General features: G+C 40.0%; 1 protein-coding gene across 2 annotated transcripts in view; it reads right to left on the bottom strand.

The window, feature by feature from the left end:
• The window catches only part of RNGTT (RNA guanylyltransferase and 5'-phosphatase), a 170,440-nt gene extending 153,376 nt beyond the window's left edge, over positions 1–17,064 (bottom strand). The window contains exons 1-5 of one of the 2 annotated variants that reach the window (XM_053973871.1): positions 16,885–17,064; positions 11,045–11,154; positions 5,267–5,370; positions 5,045–5,133; positions 896–971 (exon numbers count right to left, since the gene is read on the bottom strand). In XM_053973871.1, the coding sequence (XP_053829846.1) occupies positions 896–971; positions 5,045–5,133; positions 5,267–5,370; positions 11,045–11,154; positions 16,885–16,948 (443 nt within the window). In that variant the 5' untranslated portion in view covers positions 16,949–17,064. Of the gene's footprint in view, positions 1–895; positions 972–5,044; positions 5,134–5,266; positions 5,371–11,044; positions 11,155–16,318; positions 16,375–16,884 lie in introns of those variants that run through there. The other variant, XM_053973872.1, reaches the window with a different exon arrangement.
• Between the last annotated feature and the right edge of the window lie 505 nt (positions 17,065–17,569).

The following is a 17,569-nucleotide window of genomic DNA, read 5'->3' as shown; positions in this document are numbered from 1 at the left end:
ACAGGAACAACCTAGTTCTTTGCAAACAGCTTGCACATCTATGCTAAGCATAATAACTGTATATCCAGTCACAAGAAAATCCTGCAACAGGAGCAGAATTTTCTTCACTTAAAGGACCACACATAAGAAATATCATCAGAATGTTTAACGGGCTTGTCAAGAAACATGACTTTCACAGGACTCTGTCAAGAAGGAAATAGTGTTTTGTAAATACTACAAAACAAAAGTTATGCATAAGTTATGTTCAACAGGATGGTACAGGCATTGTTTGGATTTGGGGTTTCTTTTAAAACTAATGTTATCTAAAAAAGATAATTACTCCGCATGAAGGAACCAATGTTTTTAAAAGATGGAAAAAACAGGTGAGTGTGTATAGAAGTATGCTGTAGACTTTAGTCAAATAACAAGCTGGAAACAAAGGCTTTGTTTGCCCCCAGTCCTTCAGAAGCATGAACATTACTCTGTTGTTGCTCTAGTTAATCTCTTCAGATTTCAAAAAAGCCCAAAAAACCTACACACATGCCTACATGAAAAAGATGAAAATGTACGGAAGAAAATCTTTCAGGAATCTCTGAACTCTACATTCTTACTTAAAATGTGGGACATGTCATGGGAAAGAGACACAATATGACACATACACTGCTAAAGGCCCACACACAGCAGGTACAGCTGACTTTTGACCTACCAGACCTGGAATTCTTGACTGCAACAGGCTAAGCTACCAAGGGATGATAAAAATAATGTTAATATGGACTGTTTACTCAAGATTATTACGCAGCTATAAAACAAGCAATAGTGAATGCATTAGCATAGCTGTCAGGACAATGAGTGAAATATACTGAAGAACCCTTTGGCCACATTCCACAAATCCCCAGGAACTAACATACAAAGTTACCTCCAGTCCATCTTCTCGACCAAAAAGGCACAGATCAAAAATCCAGTTCTATTGAAACCGTGTGTACAATGGACACCTAGAAAAGACAAGAAAAGGGCATAATCACTTACAAGTGGTTTAACAAACATATTTAAGTATCAAAAGTGTGGGTTTAGATCCTTCCATCTTCATCTGTAACATTAAAAGGTTATCTCCCTTCCCATCACGGCAGTACAGACCACATAAGGCACATAAGCCTAAAAGGCAATTTATTACATTCTTTCTGCAAATTAGCAGGAGCAGGGGTATAGGACATTTCATCACAATCAAGAGCACTAACTTAATGTGACTGAAACATGGTAATACAGATAAGATTCACAAATCTGCTCAAATGCTTGTCAGAAGGCAATATAATCAAATTCATTAACTGAGCTTTTACTGGATTCAACAAGCATGACATTTCATTTCATACCATCAGGCACAAAAATCATATTCATATTACCTTTCCTCAAAACTGAAAGGTGTGCCAATAGACCATAATTCTATCTCAAATTCACTACAACCATGCTAAGACCAGACTTATTAATTTTGAAAAAGAAAAGAGAATGTACAAAAAGAAAACTATACAACAGTACAATCATCTGGAATTACTTATCTTTTCAATGTGAAAAAAAGAATTAAGTCTTCAGCCTCTGTTTTACTGAATTCATCCCCCAGTGAAAGTAGGGATACGCTGTCAAATGCATTGCATTTTTTTTTTCTCTCAAGGCAACAGCACCATCTAGTGATACACAGACCAGCCTCAAAACTTGTGCTATTAAAAATGTCATGAAGGATTCAGGCAAGATGTTGTCTCTTCCTCCCACTTATTTTAAAATTATAAATATCATTAAATTTTCCACTAATATCAAGAGCAATTATTCTTAACATTTTTTATTTGTTACCATAGAATCATAGAATTATTTAGGTTGGAAAGGGCTTTTAAGTACATTGAATCCAACCATGAACCCAGCACTGCCAAGTCCACCACTACACCATGTCCCTAAGTGCCACACCTACACAGCTGTTAAATCCCTCTGGGGATGGGGACCTAAGCACTTCCCTGTGCAGTTTGTTCTTGTGCTTGACAACTTCACCTTTTGCTGAAGAAATTTTTCCTAATGTCCTAAATCTCCCTGTGTAACTTAAGACCATTTCCTCTTGTCCTGTCAGTGGTTGCCTGGGGAAAGACACCGATCCCCACCTGGCTACAACCTCCTTTCAAGCAGTTGTAGAGAGTGATAAGGTCACCCCTGAGACTCCTTTCCACCAGGCTAAACTATCTCAGATCCTCAGCCACTCCTAATAAGACTTGTGCTCCAGACCCTTCACCAGCTCTGTTGACCTTCTCTGGACACACCCCAGAATGTCAATGCCTGAGCACCAGTGCCAAGCACCGAGGGACAATCACTTCCTAATCCTACTGGACATTGGCCTTCTTGGCCACCTGGGCACACTGATGGCTCATGGTCAGTAGACCAGCACACCCAAGTCCTTCTCTGCCAGGCAGCTCTCCAGCTGCTCTTCCCCAAGCCTGCAGCATCAGCTGGGGTTGTTGTGACCCAAAGTGCAAGATCTGGAACACAACACCATGAAGCAAGCCACTTAAGCTTTAATTAATTTGCTCATTTCTCTACCACAGCTAGTAAAGTAAGGTTAGTAAATAACAATTCACTTGATGCATATTCAAACAAAATGTGAATATCTATCTTTTCTTACACTCATCTACACTGAGGTATAAACTTTTTCAACAGGAGAACCAAAGTACCTACAAAAAGTAGACTGATGAAAAAAAAAACCAAACCAACTTTTAAGTGGGTAAAAAAAAGTAAGCATTAACTGTAGCAGGATCGGTTTTCGTGCCTGCCCCACTAAGGTTCCCTTCTTGATAAAGCAAGGAAAAAATTATCATTATTTTTTTTATTCATTTCTAACCATTTAAAAATACTAAAAACTGTGTAACTTGCATCAAATTAAATGAATTTTACCTTCCTTATAGAATCTATTCCTAACAATAATTTCTCCTTTGTTTTCTGCTGAAGCAAAATTTTTGTATGTCACATCCTTAAGGCTGGCAGGCATAATCCTGTCCTTGGCTCTTTCTCCTCGGCTCTTTCTAAATGACTTTTTTCCCCTAAAGAGGTGAAACATCTAAATAATGGAAAAGCATTCCACAATTCATCAAAGACAAAAACTTAGTGACTCAACACTACAATTGGCATTTTATAAGTTGAAATATCAACTAAATAGGTCTGCTACTTATAGGATATCACCATGCTATCCATGCACTATATAAATTGCTGACCTTAACCACTATTTTGAGTTCTAAAATATTATTGGAGGACCAGTGGAAGAACTGCAAAAGGAGACAGAAAACAAGGAAGTGCTAAAAGAAAAGTGAGTGGGATCAGTCACCAACAATATCTTGCTTCTGGTGTAAGTTTTGAAATACTGTTGGTGACTAGTTCCACTCACTCCCATTTAGCAGTTCCTCATTTTTTAAACCAGAGATGAACACACAGGTCTCTGTCCTGGTTTCAACTGAAGCAGAGTTAATTTTCTTCACAGTGGCTGGTGTGGGGCTGTGTTTCGGATTTGTGCTGAACACAGGGTTGATAATAGAGAGATGCTTTTGTTTTTGCTGGGCAGGGCTTACACAGAGCCAAGTTTTTTTCTGCTTTTCATGCTGTCAAGCTGGTGAGGAAATGAGGGGTGCCTGGGAAGCGGGGAGGAGACACAGCCAGAACAGTTGACCCAAACTGGCCAAAGGGATTCTCCAGACCATAGAACACTCAGTGCATAGAGTAGGAGGAAGAAAGAGGAATGGGGGGACATTCAAACTGATGGCGTTTGTCTTCCCAAGTCACTGCTAGGTGTGATGGGGCCCTGCTCTCCTGGGGACCAGCTGTGTGGGGTTTGGCTGCTGGCTGGAGTTAAACCACAACAGTCTCGAATTAAACTGCATTCGGTGTGCAAGAAAGAAGTAAGCAAGTATCTAAAAGAAAACTAGGTGAAAAAATGTGTGACCAAATTAAATCTGTCAAGCACTCAAAAAAAAAAAAATCTCAGTAGTATCACATCCTGCAACAGAACAAGAAGAAATGGCTACAAATTGAAATACAATAAAAACCAGCTGTGTATTGTAAGAACAAACACTGGAAGAGGCTGCCAGAAAAAGTTGTGGAGTCTCCAAGCTTAGAGGCTGGTCAAAAGCCAAATGGGCATAGTCCTGAAGAAGTTGCTTTAGCTGGCCCTGTTCTAAAGAATGGCAACTGAGTAGTTGATTTCCACAGGTCCTTTCCAATAACGTCAGCTATCCTACCACATACCTGGATGAACCCTAAACTGCATGAACATACCAGCTTAGTTTACCAAGCTTTTACCAATGACACCTGCACAAACAACTGTTCCATGCACTCCTAAGTCACACAGACACTCAGATTCAAGAAGGCTGCAAAATTATCATCCAAGAGGATTGAGGACAACACCCATTCTGACTCTGGAAACTCACATGCAAAGTAATTTCTTGTCTCTAATACTTTGCAGATAGAGATGAACATTAATATGATTGACAAAAATCAGAGTAAAATAGTTTTAACTAAAACTAGAAGGGATGCAAACTAAACTCAGAACTTATTTCTCTGAGTAAAAAAAAAAAAAGTATGCTTAGAACATTCAAATATTCACTGCAACAGTATACCACAGAAGAAAAACTTAGCCTAGTATCTACTACCAGTTCTGTGAGACTTGCTAAAGAATCTCTGATAATCCAGTTACCAAATACAACTTCAAGTAAACCAGACCACCAAATACATAACTTGCATTTGCATCAGCAGAAGTTACAAAACCACAGTGCAAGTATCATGTATTTCTAGACAGCTCTTGGGCCTGTGTAATTTTCTGCATTACATCAACAGCTGTTATCAAACTGATGGATGCAGAAACATTATACTTTTTGTAAAAAATAAAAGAAACATATTAGCTTTGCAGCAAAAGCAATCAAATTTATATATGCTTAAACACCATACTGAGGAAATTAATTTGCTCAGACTTCTAGGAATAAGAGACTGCAGTTACAAGCAAATATTAAACAAACTAAGAATAAAAACTAATGATGGATATAAGATGTACCTATAAGCTCTGAAGGATTCTTATCACTGAAGCGTTCGCATACACGGATAAATGTTTCTGTATTCTCAGGTGTAGGGCACTCACCATGCCTGAAAAACACAAGAACACATGGATTAGGAGACACCTGGGGGAAAGGCAAAAAGAGAAAAAAAAATTAGTTTCTTCAGTGTGATCTTTCAAAATAAAAGCCAAAGAAATAATTTAAAAGTGCACACAACTTACCCTTTACATTGGAGCTTAATATATTTAATTCCCTCTTTCTCTATATCATTTCTATCATAGAATCTAGTGGTGTTGGTCAAGTCTACCAGCAAACCCATTTTAACCTAAAAACAACAACAACAAAAAAAAATAAACTTCTATATGTGGTTCAAATACCAGTGCATAAATACTAAATGTCTAAAAACATAATAACTAAAAGCAACCACAGGCTATATTTGTACGTTTAAAATAATTAAATATTGTATTTGTTTATAAAATCTGTATTTTATCACCATTACAGACATCTGCATTTCTTTGTGAAAGCTGGTGTCTAAATTAGCACTACTCATCGACTCAAAAACTTCAGTTTGCTCCAATCAATGATTCTAAATAAGAAAATTCTGCTACCAGCAGGAAAATCTGGTAAAGAATTACCTTAACATGCTAAAAAGACAAACATGATGGAATCAAGTGCTCTTATGCAAAGCAGAACAGTACTAAACACTGGCACAGTGAAAGTACCATAAGAAAAATTAACTACTGAGACTTACATATAAGTACACCCTCAGAAAAAATAACTCATTTTAATTTACCTATTAGAGTGCACAACAATGCAAAAGAACAAACACGTTTTCAAATTTAAAAATTAATCAAATTAATTAAAATCTTAAAAACGTCTTATTTAAAGCTAAAATGCAAAACAAGTTCAGATATTGAAACATGCTGTCAGCAGCTAGGGTGGCAGTGTCAACCAGCCAGACGTTAGGGCATTCCTGAATCCAGGAAGCCTTGCCCACTCTACCCTAATGTGTCACCTTGTGCCCCAACTCATTTTTTTAGTGTTTGTTTTTATAGCTGGAAAACAGGTCTTTTAAAGAGCCTTCTGGAAGTTACTACATTTTTTTAGAAGGATGGAAAGCAGAAATTCCACTGGGTGGCACAAAACATACAGTGTATCAAAGTATATCCTACTGATCCTTGTTCCAAACAAAATTTCCAACAACAAACCTATCAGTTTTACTCTGCAAAAACAGCCCACTAATACACCTGAGCAAAGGAAGTATTTCTTGTTTTCAGTCTTGTAAGTGCAAGCAATTGCTTTTGGACAAAAAACTCAGTGTCATACTTTCAGGTGGGACCAACAGACTGGTAATAATTTAGCAGTGCAGTTGGAAGAACACCAAGTAAAACACCATTCCACACAATTCAGAAATGTAAAATACAATTATAACTAGAATACACTTCAGAAACAGCTATTTCACGTGAATGTGTTGTTTAGTATACCTCTAAAGGAAAATTTCCAATTATCTACAGATAGTTCTCCAAGATATTCAAACTTCTGATGATATACATTTGTAATACTTATATATTTTCATATTACTTTTATTTAATAAACATTAAAAAGCATCATGATGTTATGTCAACAGCATTAAAACTTCTAAAGTAATATCTACATCAGTTTTAAATTTATTATTGTCAACTTTGCATATTGTATTCAGAATACTTTATTTACTTATTAGTGTGTTTTGCAGACACACAAACCACCTCACAAGGAGGTCCACCTGAAAACAATGTTACAGCACCTGAAACTTCAAATATAAAGTGTCAATTGAGCTGCTAAGATGCAGACTGATGGCATCCTAGACAGTGATTAATTCTGTAGAAATTATACAAAGGCAATTAATTCAGTGATTACTTTCCTTCCTCTCCATTCCTTACAGCATTTTGCAAATGTCTCCAAGACTACTTAATTCAGGCCTGTAGGACTTCTCACGTGCTATTCTTTTGCCATTATCACAAATAATTTCGATCATATACAAGTGAAGCTCATGTGAAGTGACACTGTTCCTCACACACTTCAGGGAGCACTAAATAGGCATCGAGTGTAATTTATCCAAAGCTATAAAAGCATTTAGGGCTATAGAGCATATAAGACCTCAAAGCAGCTTTCCTGCTCTACAGAAAGCCTAATCGTTTGCATTCTCAATCCATGGGATTGACTGCACATAGCACATTACAATTTAGAGAGTGCAAAGCACAAAAAAATTTATCAAGAAATTTTTAAAGAACAGGAGGATTATACAATATATCAAAATATACAACTATGATTTTCAAAAGATCCACACAAAAAAGAACACCGGTACCACTGGAACAAAATAAAAGCCTTCCCCTCACTTCCTCACATTCCAGATATCCCCAGCTATTAATGCCTTATGCATGTGCTCTTCTGCTGCTGTGCAATAAAATGGGCTTTGTTAGGTTCCCCTGTATGACCCCAGAAGTTTCTCCTTAGACACTGGAGATTGAAAACACCCCCCCCAGGAAGGAGAGAGTATAGTACAATATACTGAATTCATTCCAGTCTCAATAGTTTTTCTTGCATTTCTTATTTAAGGAAAATAGTTTAGATCAGTGATTGAGTTACCTGTGAAAACAATAATGTGGCTGAAAATTGGTAAGTAGTTTTCCTAATAGGAATTCTGTAACTTGAGTGTACTAATTACCCAAACATTCTTTTGAGTAAACTAATGTCTTAGCTCTGTGTGACAGAAATAAATTTACCTGTGCTAACCTACCTACTCAAGAAATATTTTTTTTTTTAAATTATCACGCTGTCACCAATTGCTCCTGCAATTTGTTTAAGAGAACATTAAGATACTCTGCCAATATTGGCTATAACAAGACAAATGGGGCTACCATGGCTAATCAAATCAGTTTCTAACATTCAGATTTTCAACAACCAGCTCCATGAGAAAAGGAATCACACAGGAAGCTTGTTACAGACAGTTCTACCCAGACAGATGTTGTCTTAAATGCTAAACCAGTAAACCTTCCAAAATCTGTGGTAACATCAACATCTCTCTATTAGAGAAATCCAGATGTAAAAGTTTCTGCTGAAGTCTTTTATCTGGGAGCTAAATTACATGGACTTAAGTAATAACCAGTTTTCAGAAGTAATTATTCTGCAAAGTATTAGCAGTAAAAAACACACTACAATAAAATTACAAGAACCATGCACAGTGAGCTACTTTCAGCCCTCTTACAGGGCTCCTCAATTTCACATTTATTTCATTGCTGGCCTGTTGGCAAATTGCTAATCTATAAACGGAGCACTCCAGTAACCACTACATAACTTGGCAAATAAAAAATAAATATAGATTTTCAAACAGCAAACACTCATCAACGATGCCAGGGTCCAATATAATGTAATAGATTTGACAAGAACAGAAAGTTTGAGAGAAATTCTATGTTCTGCTTGTTAATCAAAATTACTAAAATGTAAGTCGGGATCCTCATGCTACTAATTTTACTATCAAATTCTAATAATCTGATGTCACTCAAGATGTGAATATGTAGCATTACAACAGAACTGACAGATGTGACTACTGGAAAGGCTACAGTCTCACCATAATTATTACTTTTTGGTGGCAAATCACTAAGGAGGCAAGCATTTAGAAATTCTGAGTAAGGTTGTGAAATTCTCTGTTACTTCAAAATATACACAGAATTTTAAATTACTTTAAATATGAATAAGATTGGTTTGGGAAAAATTCCAGGTATGCCTATCACATCCAGTCAGAGTCAAAAATAACATAATACATACAAGAGAAACTCAAGTAGAATTTAGATGCACATGTCAGATACTGAGATGTTACAGTTTATGGTTTAAACATTTTTATTAAGGATTTTTGTCCATTAAAACTGTGTAATGAAGCTACACCAATAAAAGCTGCATCACCAAAGCCCACCCTGAATGGGCCCCCTGCCTGAGGCCCCGGACTGTAAGCTGATCTGAGATAAGGTAAAAGTGACACTATTCTCAGGGCTGGCCTGGGCTGGGGGAGAAGAATTCCTCAGCAGAACTAAGCCCAGCAGCTTCGGGGTGGAGCCGTAGCCCCAGGCTTATCTGCTGCCAGGTCTGCACCGACTCTCGCCCAACCCGCGGGAGGAGGAGAGGTTTTGGGTGTGTAACCTCCGGGCAGAGGCAGTGAATGCCCTGCACAGACTAGCTCAGCTGTGGGGACCCCAGCCCAGGAACACCACATCTACAGGACATTCACGTGAGGGACAGCAGAGAGGATGTCATGGTCCATCAAAGACCCCCTGAATGGTTCCCCAGACCCTGCACCAGAGCACTGCACGAGATGCAAAACGATGCAACTGACACAGAACCTTGACAGGGACAGTGCCAACCTCTCCCTGCTCAGGGGAGGCACCTGGGTGTTCCCACCTGACCCAAACATATATTAATCCACTGGATTCTACACTTCGTGGTGAAGGACCCTGCCCAACAAGAAGATCAAGAGGGGAGCAGCAAGATGTCATCTATTTAATCAGTTCCTGTCACCCTTTCTGTGCCCCACCCACTTCTTTTTTCTATTTCTGTCTCTTTCCCTTTGTTTCTTTTACTGTTAAATAAACTATATCCATTTTTTGGTATCAACATTTAACCTCATTTGGTTTTAATCTTCTTTTAGGAAATACTTTGAACCTCAGGATTCTTACCATTTTATTCACAGAGAGTTCTGTTTGATCCTCTGTGATTAGAGTGGATCATAAAAGCACAGATGCAAGAACTCTAACAAGAAAAATCCTACCAGTTCAAGCACTGAGAACAGGCACATATGCTTCACTGATCGTACTTTCTTATCACATTACTGCACAGGTACTCCTACCACTGCTACACTGAGTAGTTCACCACCTACTTCATACCTAAACTTAAATAACATTATTAAAATGAGGATTCCCACCTTTTAGTCACCTAATTGTTCTGATGTTTCAGGTCTGATACTGTTAAACAAATTCAAAATTAATTTAACCTCGATCAACAGCAAAAACTAATCAAAAAACCCACAGAAAAAACACCACTTACATGATTCATCTCATAGAGACAATCAGAACAAATGGCACTAAACTTCTATCTAAAGTTTAATAACCAATTAAATTAATTAGGTGGTAGGCCTTTCTTTGCCTAGCAGGCTCAAAATCCCATTTCCTACATCTCCAGATGCACTGGACTGGCCACAACACTACAGAGACCTGCATGAAGGCTGGAAAGGTCCTGTTCCCACCTTTATTGTCACAGTTGTGTTACAGCCCAGAACAAAAGGCAAACTGAAGAACACAGACAGAAATGGGCAAAACAGAGAATGAAGAAGTGAGCCAGAACCACAAGTCTGTAGTGGTGGATGCCACAAGGTTTAATAAGGCAAAGGGCAGGGTCCTGTCACAGCAGCCCCGGGCAGTGCTACAGGCAGGGGGAGGAGTGCCTTGAGAGCTGCTCGGCAGAAAGGGACACAGGGGGTGCTGGTTGACAGCTGCCTCAGCATCAGCCAGGGCTGGGCTGCCCAAGTGGCCAAGAAGGCCAATGGCACCTGGCCTGTACCAGCAATGGTGGGGCCAGCAGGAGCAGGGCAGTGATCATCTCCCTGCACTCAGCACTGGTGCACTCACATATCGAGTGCTGTGTTCAGTTCTGGAGCCCTCGCTTTAAAAAGGACATTCAGGGGCTGAAGGGTGAACAGAGAAGAGCAACAAGGCTCATGAAGGGTCTCTTATGAGGAACAGCTGAGGGACCTGGGTTTGTTTAGTCTCGAGAATTCTAACCTGTAAGAAAACACTTTTGGAAATCCATTAATTGCAGAGGAGACCTGGAAACATAAACAAACAAAAAAAATTTTCTCTACAGGTGTCCCAAACAAAGCCATCAACAATTTTTTCCTTAGATCTGAAAAGCAACACTTGAATAAATATTAATAATGAGAGCAATGTTTCAATTATTAGAAAATTTATCTTTACCTTCAGACTCTTTAAGTAGTTGGATAACATACTCGGGTGAAAACGATTTTCTTCAGCAACCTGTTCATCATATCTTGGTCCTAACATTGTCTTCAAAGGTAAAAACTTCCCTATGAAAGATAACATTTTGCAGTATTTTATGCATATGTACAGTTACAACTTAGCATTTCAAACCAACATGCTGAGCAGTTTTAGACATTCACCTTCAATAATAAATAATTGCAGAAATATTACAGTCAACAGTAAATTGGAATATTTTCTAGTTATGAGTTCTCAGAATTCACAAGTAAGTTTAAAAGTTTAAAGGAAATACAGGTCAGTTCATCTAAAATGGAGTAATTTAACATTTTTTGCTAACTTTTGGTGTGATTTAAGTTGGGAGGGCTACAGCACAACATAGTATAGAAAATTAAATTCAGTACAGTTGAAAACATGAAAACAGCATTTTAAAATAACAGTTTGTCATCCAATCATGCAAACACCAGTTTTGATTACCTGCAAATATAACATACAGTAAGGATCCCTACAAAAAAAAAAAAATTAGCAACACTCTGTGTAGTCTCAAATAAGCATCTATCTTCCATGAAATAGACAGATATGGAAACTATGAAGCTTTATGGAACTGGTTAGCTCAGGTTAGATACCGGTGAGCAACATGAGAAACAACCTCACTTTTCCCTTGAGATAGTTCCAAAATTTACAGCTAAAAGGAGAGTTCTCTGTCATACAATCAACACTCACATTAAATGGTAATAAATTATAATCACTTCAACTCGTTTGACTGTTAGAAAAAATTCCCTTTATTGCCCTTTGCCTTTTCATCTCAACCCTCCACCCACCCTGGTAAAAGCTGTTGGGTTGGATACCTCCCCTCCATTTCCTCAGCTCTTCAACTATCTTTTTCTTTTTCAACTAATTTTCTTGCTTCTTTGTGTTCCTTGTCAGCTTCATTCACACCTTGTCACACTATCATTCAGCCTCTCTCTCAACTAGCCCTTCCACTTTAACTTGCAATACTCCTCTGTACAGACTGATTATGTGAATCCTAAATTTACATGATCTATACGCAAAAATTTATTCTCACCCTAATTTTTGAAAAACAACATCGTGCTTGACAGTTTTTTTTGACTTTGCCACTTATCACACCCATACTAACATATCTACTCATTCATTATGAAACACAAAGAAGGTAACTAAGCTTTTTTATCCACAGCACTCAAGAACAGGAGCTGCACTGATGAAAGAGTCAATGGCTACATAAGAAAACCACCATCCTTTACAAGATGCTGGGAAAAGAGAAGAGTGGGAAAAGTGCCTGGAGGTTACAATTGTTTCCTGTAGTATCTGATATGAGACTGTACAGTCGCACAGAAGACTCTCCTGTTCTCCATCTTCAGGAACAAAGAATGAACATGTTCATTCTCTTCCTAGTAGCAAACCTTAATTTAGTGTCTGATTTGCACTCTGATTTCTTTTTGATTAACCAAAATACACTGCTGTTCACTGACAGAAAAAGACAAAGTCATCTAGTCAGCATCCCCTGCAGCATTTGAATACCTACAGACAGCTGTGGAAGTGATTAATATTTCATACAGAGCCCATTTACTATGACTTTCAAACCTGAAACACAGATATTTGGAAGAATTTAGATGCTCAGCTTCTATAAATTCCAGTTTCTTCTTCTCTACCTGGAAAATCTGCAATTTCGTTTTTGTACAGATGCTTGAAAAACTTCTTCCCCATGTGCATACAAGCCTCCAATAAAGCATCATCAAGCTACTGAAAATCTAAGCTTTAATTCTAAAAATATTTCTAAACTTTTTGAGTAATATGGACGAGTATAAAGGAGGCAGTAGCTACTGTCTCTTCTACAGCTTTGCCTTACATCTTGTGCTAAAGAAGTGATGCAGTAACACCTGATTGCAACTCAACTTAAGCCTCCATGCATAAGCTTTTGAAGATTAAAAAATAAAGTGATACTTTACATGAACATCAAAGCATCCCAAGTCATTCAAGTACCTCAACTACATTATGACACTAATTGTAACTCCTCAATAGAATTTCCAAATTAACTTCAAAATGTTACTGGAACCCTGACAACAGGTTATTACCTACTTCCACAATTATGTTCAAATTTTTCAAATAGTTCTGGAAAGCGGCTACTAAAAACCATTTTCCAAATTAATTACCTGTCTAGCAGATGGTATTTCTTTAGGCTGAAAAACAGGTAAAAATTCTAAAAATAAGAGCCCAGTATATCAGAGCATAGACATCAAGCGGATAAATCTGAGGGAAATCAAAGTGAACAATGTAAGATATCACATTTTCTACATGTACATGCTCTAACTTTGTCACATTTTTTATCTTCAAATATAAATTCCAGAGCATACAAGTGAAAAAAATACTTTTAATTTAGCCTGATTTTCTGTGACATGAAGCTATCAACTCAAAACATGACATACATAATTAAGTATGACCATGGTATGTTTAGATTGAGCATTGATTAGGAAGGCTAGACTGGGAAAAGTGTGAGGTTGAGGGAATAAAATTAAACAGTAAAATACACAATTAAAAAAAAACAACAATATCTCTACAAAGTTAACAGTTTTCTGATTCAAGAAATCAGAAAATGAACTATGCTGGATCAAAGCATCCGTTTCACCTAGTATGTCATCACCAACACAGGCCAATAACAAACAACTAGGAAAGAGAGTAAAACAATGCCATTGGCAATCCATCATCCAGATTATTCTCCCCAACTACAACAAACTACAGCTCAAACTTCCTGAACCAGAAGCATTACTCTTATTTAAGGTGTTTTCTCATATGCAATATGGATACTTTTCCATAATACCCAGAGTTCTGCATGCTACATGTGTGTCTAGAACAGGATTTACTAATATGCATCAATAGAAGGAGGCTGGAAAACACTGTTGAGACACTTTTCATGCCTCTTCCTCTGTATCTTGGTAGCGCTTTTCATGGCAAAATTGCCAAGAGAATGGGTTTTCAGTGGTCATGAAAAGCAGATACCTGCTGGGATGGTGCTGCCAAGGCAGTAAGGCTGAAGCAACCTGATCACTTCAGAGCTAAGCATTCAGAGAAAGCTGTTTTCATCAAAATGACTGAGGTTCTACTACAATGCAATGAATGTGAAAATGTGCAATTCTGAGGATAAAACCAGAAAGTGGCACAAAACTACCAATATTTAAAGAAGTGAACAGGAAAATAATGGGAGACATAGACGAATTCACGTTGTCCAGGATAAAGAGCCCTGTTAACCTGAATGAACCCAATCTCAACAACAGGAGAGTTTCAGGCCTCATTAGAACTTGTCTTGAGGTCATCTAGAAATTCTAGATGCCACAACCATGAGACAAGAGCCTCACAATCAAACACTCAATGAATATGAGTCCACAGAAGCCATACTAAACTTGCTTAGCAACACTATTACTAATATACTATCAGATGGAAATAAAGTCACATACAGGTGCTTAGAAATCTGATTTAAACACTAATTAAAACTAGAATGTAACATCTGGGAGATAGTACCAACATCAATTAAACCCTAAAAATCATCTCACGTAAAACTGCTAGATGTCTTTGAATGTAAAACAGCAACAAAGGGAAGAAGACCAGTGGCATACCATTACTTTTGGTAAGTTGTTCACACTAAAAAAACTAAAAATCAAGTGAACAAGAACACATCCTGATAAAGCACACAAAGAAATGAGCCAAGCACTTCCAGTTTTTTTACTTTGCATTAACTTCCTGTGCATGATCGCATGGAATGGAAAAGAATTACCTTGCAGTTCCTGAATAAACAAACACACAAGCAGTGATGGCACAGCAGATGACACACTGATGACCCTCATTCATGCTTACTCTAGGTTGCTATTTCTGAGAAACCATGGCTCAAAAGACAGACAAACAAAAGCCACAACTAACAGAGATCAAGAACTTGCTGAGAAGAAAAACACAGAATAAAGAATCATTAGTCTGTTTTTGTCATGGTCAAAGGCTTAGGTTATCAAATGTCCCTCATTAGATACAAAGTAATTCGTGAGGCCAAGATCAGGAGAAAGAGATAATGGACATGAGCAATCCAACAACACCGTTATTTAACTCAGCCAAGTTCAGAGAAGTGTAAGGAACTTGAGGGAAACCAATAACCCACAAAATGAACAACTGATGCTAAATACTGACAAATGCCAAATAATGCATATTGATGATTACTGAGGATGAAACTAACTGAGATGTCTCACCAGGTTCTAAATATAGTCATCAGTGTCTTCCATTCTACAACCAGCTGCCACCAAAAAATGTAAGATGGCATGGAAATGTGGGATAGAAAACACAGGAGTTGTAACTATTAAGCAAATCATGGCACAGTGCCAGTTTAAATAACACACTGAGTAGCACACGTCGTGTTTTGAAAACATACCTTCATATCATCACAGAGAGGAATATGAAAGGAGTGAAAACTAGAAAATATTGGAGAAAAAAAAAAATAACTGGAGGCAGGAACTGCTTGCATTAGAAAGAAAAGAAGAACTTGAGAAAACTGAAAAGACACGTTTGTTTACTTTATCTCATACCAGGCAGCAGAGGAAACATTCACCTGAAGTCAGAATGATAGCTAACACACACTATATGCCAGAAGACTAGATACCGAGTAACAACCAAGACAGTGCGTTATGGGCAAGAATATCCAAGAAGACAGCAACCACTGACAAACCCTGAAATACAAGTGTAACACTGGAGTGTTACACTTAAACTCATTTTCCAGCTAAAGCACTTAGGAGTACATTGGTGACTGGAAGGGCACTGTCAGTCGGCAGAATAACAAATTGACACAGATATGACTTCAGAGCATTCCGGAAAAAGAGAATCAAACGTGGAAGAGGCTGCACAAAGGAATGGTATCACTAAATTGGTCACGGTGGAGGGGACCACAGAGGGCCAGCTGGTACAACCTCCCTGCTCAAGAAGAGTCATCCTACAGCATATTGCACAAGACTACGTCCTGATGGCTCTTGAATATCTCCAGTAAGGGAGACTCAACAATCTCTCAGGGCAATCTGTTCCAGTTCAGTCACCCGCACAGTAAAGAAGCTCTTCCTCATATTCACGCAGAACTTCCTGTCCATCAGTTTCTGCCCATTGCCTCTTGTCCTATTGCTCAGCACCACTGAGAAGAGCCTGGTTCCATCTTCCTGACCCCCCCACCCCTTTAGATATTTATACACATTAATGAGATCCCCTCTCAGTCACCTCTTCTCGAGGCTGAACAAGTTCAGTTCTCTTAGCTTTTTCTCCTAAGAAAAATGCTCCAAGCTTCTCATCAACTTAGTAGCTCCAGTACGGCACCTTCTGCATGCCTGGCTGTCATAGCTCTCATCAGATGTGACAGCTAGGAAAAGTTTCAGCCCGAAACTGAACCAATGAGAAGCGAGAGCAGGAAGCGAGGCTCCGGGGGGCAGGAGAGGGCCCGCACCCCCGCACCTCTGGGTGAGGCCGGGGCGAGACCGTGTCAGACGGGGGCACAGGCCGAAGGGAGAGCGAGCCCGGCGCTGCTGCTGCGGGCCGGGCTCTCAGGAGAACAGCCACCCAACGGGAGTCAGGTCCGGGACAAACACCGGCCTGGAGCTCGGGGCGGAGCAGTGCACAGCCGTAGCCCCGGGACAAAGAGCTCCTGCCGGGACGGAGGGCGAGAGGCCGCGGAGGCTCCCGGCGATGAGGAGGAGCGGGACGGGCGGGCAGCGGAGCGCCGCAGGGGAGGGGGCCGCGCCCGCTGCCGCCCCACGGCCGGGCAAGGCCGGACTGGGCCGGGCGCTCACCTGCCACGGGCTGTCCCCTCCTGGGGCAGTGGAGCCAGCGCGGCGGGATCTTGTTGTAGGACATGGCGGGGCCCGGGCGGCCCCGGGGGGGGAGGGAGGGAGGCGGGGAGGGGGCGCGGGGTGCGGGGCGGCCCCGGGGCGCTCAGCGGCCCCTCGCCCGCGGCGCCTCCATTCAGACCCGGTCCGCCTCGGCCGCCGCCGCACACGGAGCGCCGGGAGCCGCTTCCGCTTCCGGGGCTCCGGGAGCAGGGGTGGTGCCCGGCCGGGAAGAGGGCAGCGTAAACCAGAGCTCCTCATTCAGCCTGGGAAGCGGGGTGGGCTGGGGGAGGTGGTCACCAACTGCTTCAGGCTCCTCCTCCTGGTGCAGAGAGGGGCCACAAAGCTGGTGAAGGGGCTGGAGTGCAAGTTCTGTAAGAAGCGCCTGAGGGAGCTGGAGGTTTTTGGCCTGGAGAAAAGGAGGCTCAGGGGGAACTGTATTGAACTGACTGAGAGAAGGCTGCAGCCAGCTGGGGTTCGGCCTCTTCTCTCAGGCAACCAGCAGTAGAACAAGAGAACAGTCATAAGCTGCACCAGGGAGGTTTTGGCTGGACATTAGAAGGAATTTCTTCACAAGGATGATTAGGTATTGGGATGGGCTGCCCAGGGAGGTGGTGAAATCACCCTGGAGGTGTTTAAGGAAAGACTG

The sequence above is a fragment of the Vidua macroura genome, chromosome 3 (assembly GCF_024509145.1).
Source record: "Vidua macroura isolate BioBank_ID:100142 chromosome 3, ASM2450914v1, whole genome shotgun sequence".
Classification (NCBI taxonomy): Eukaryota; Metazoa; Chordata; class Aves; order Passeriformes; family Viduidae; genus Vidua; species Vidua macroura.
This window is presented reverse-complemented; position numbering and strand designations above follow the sequence as displayed.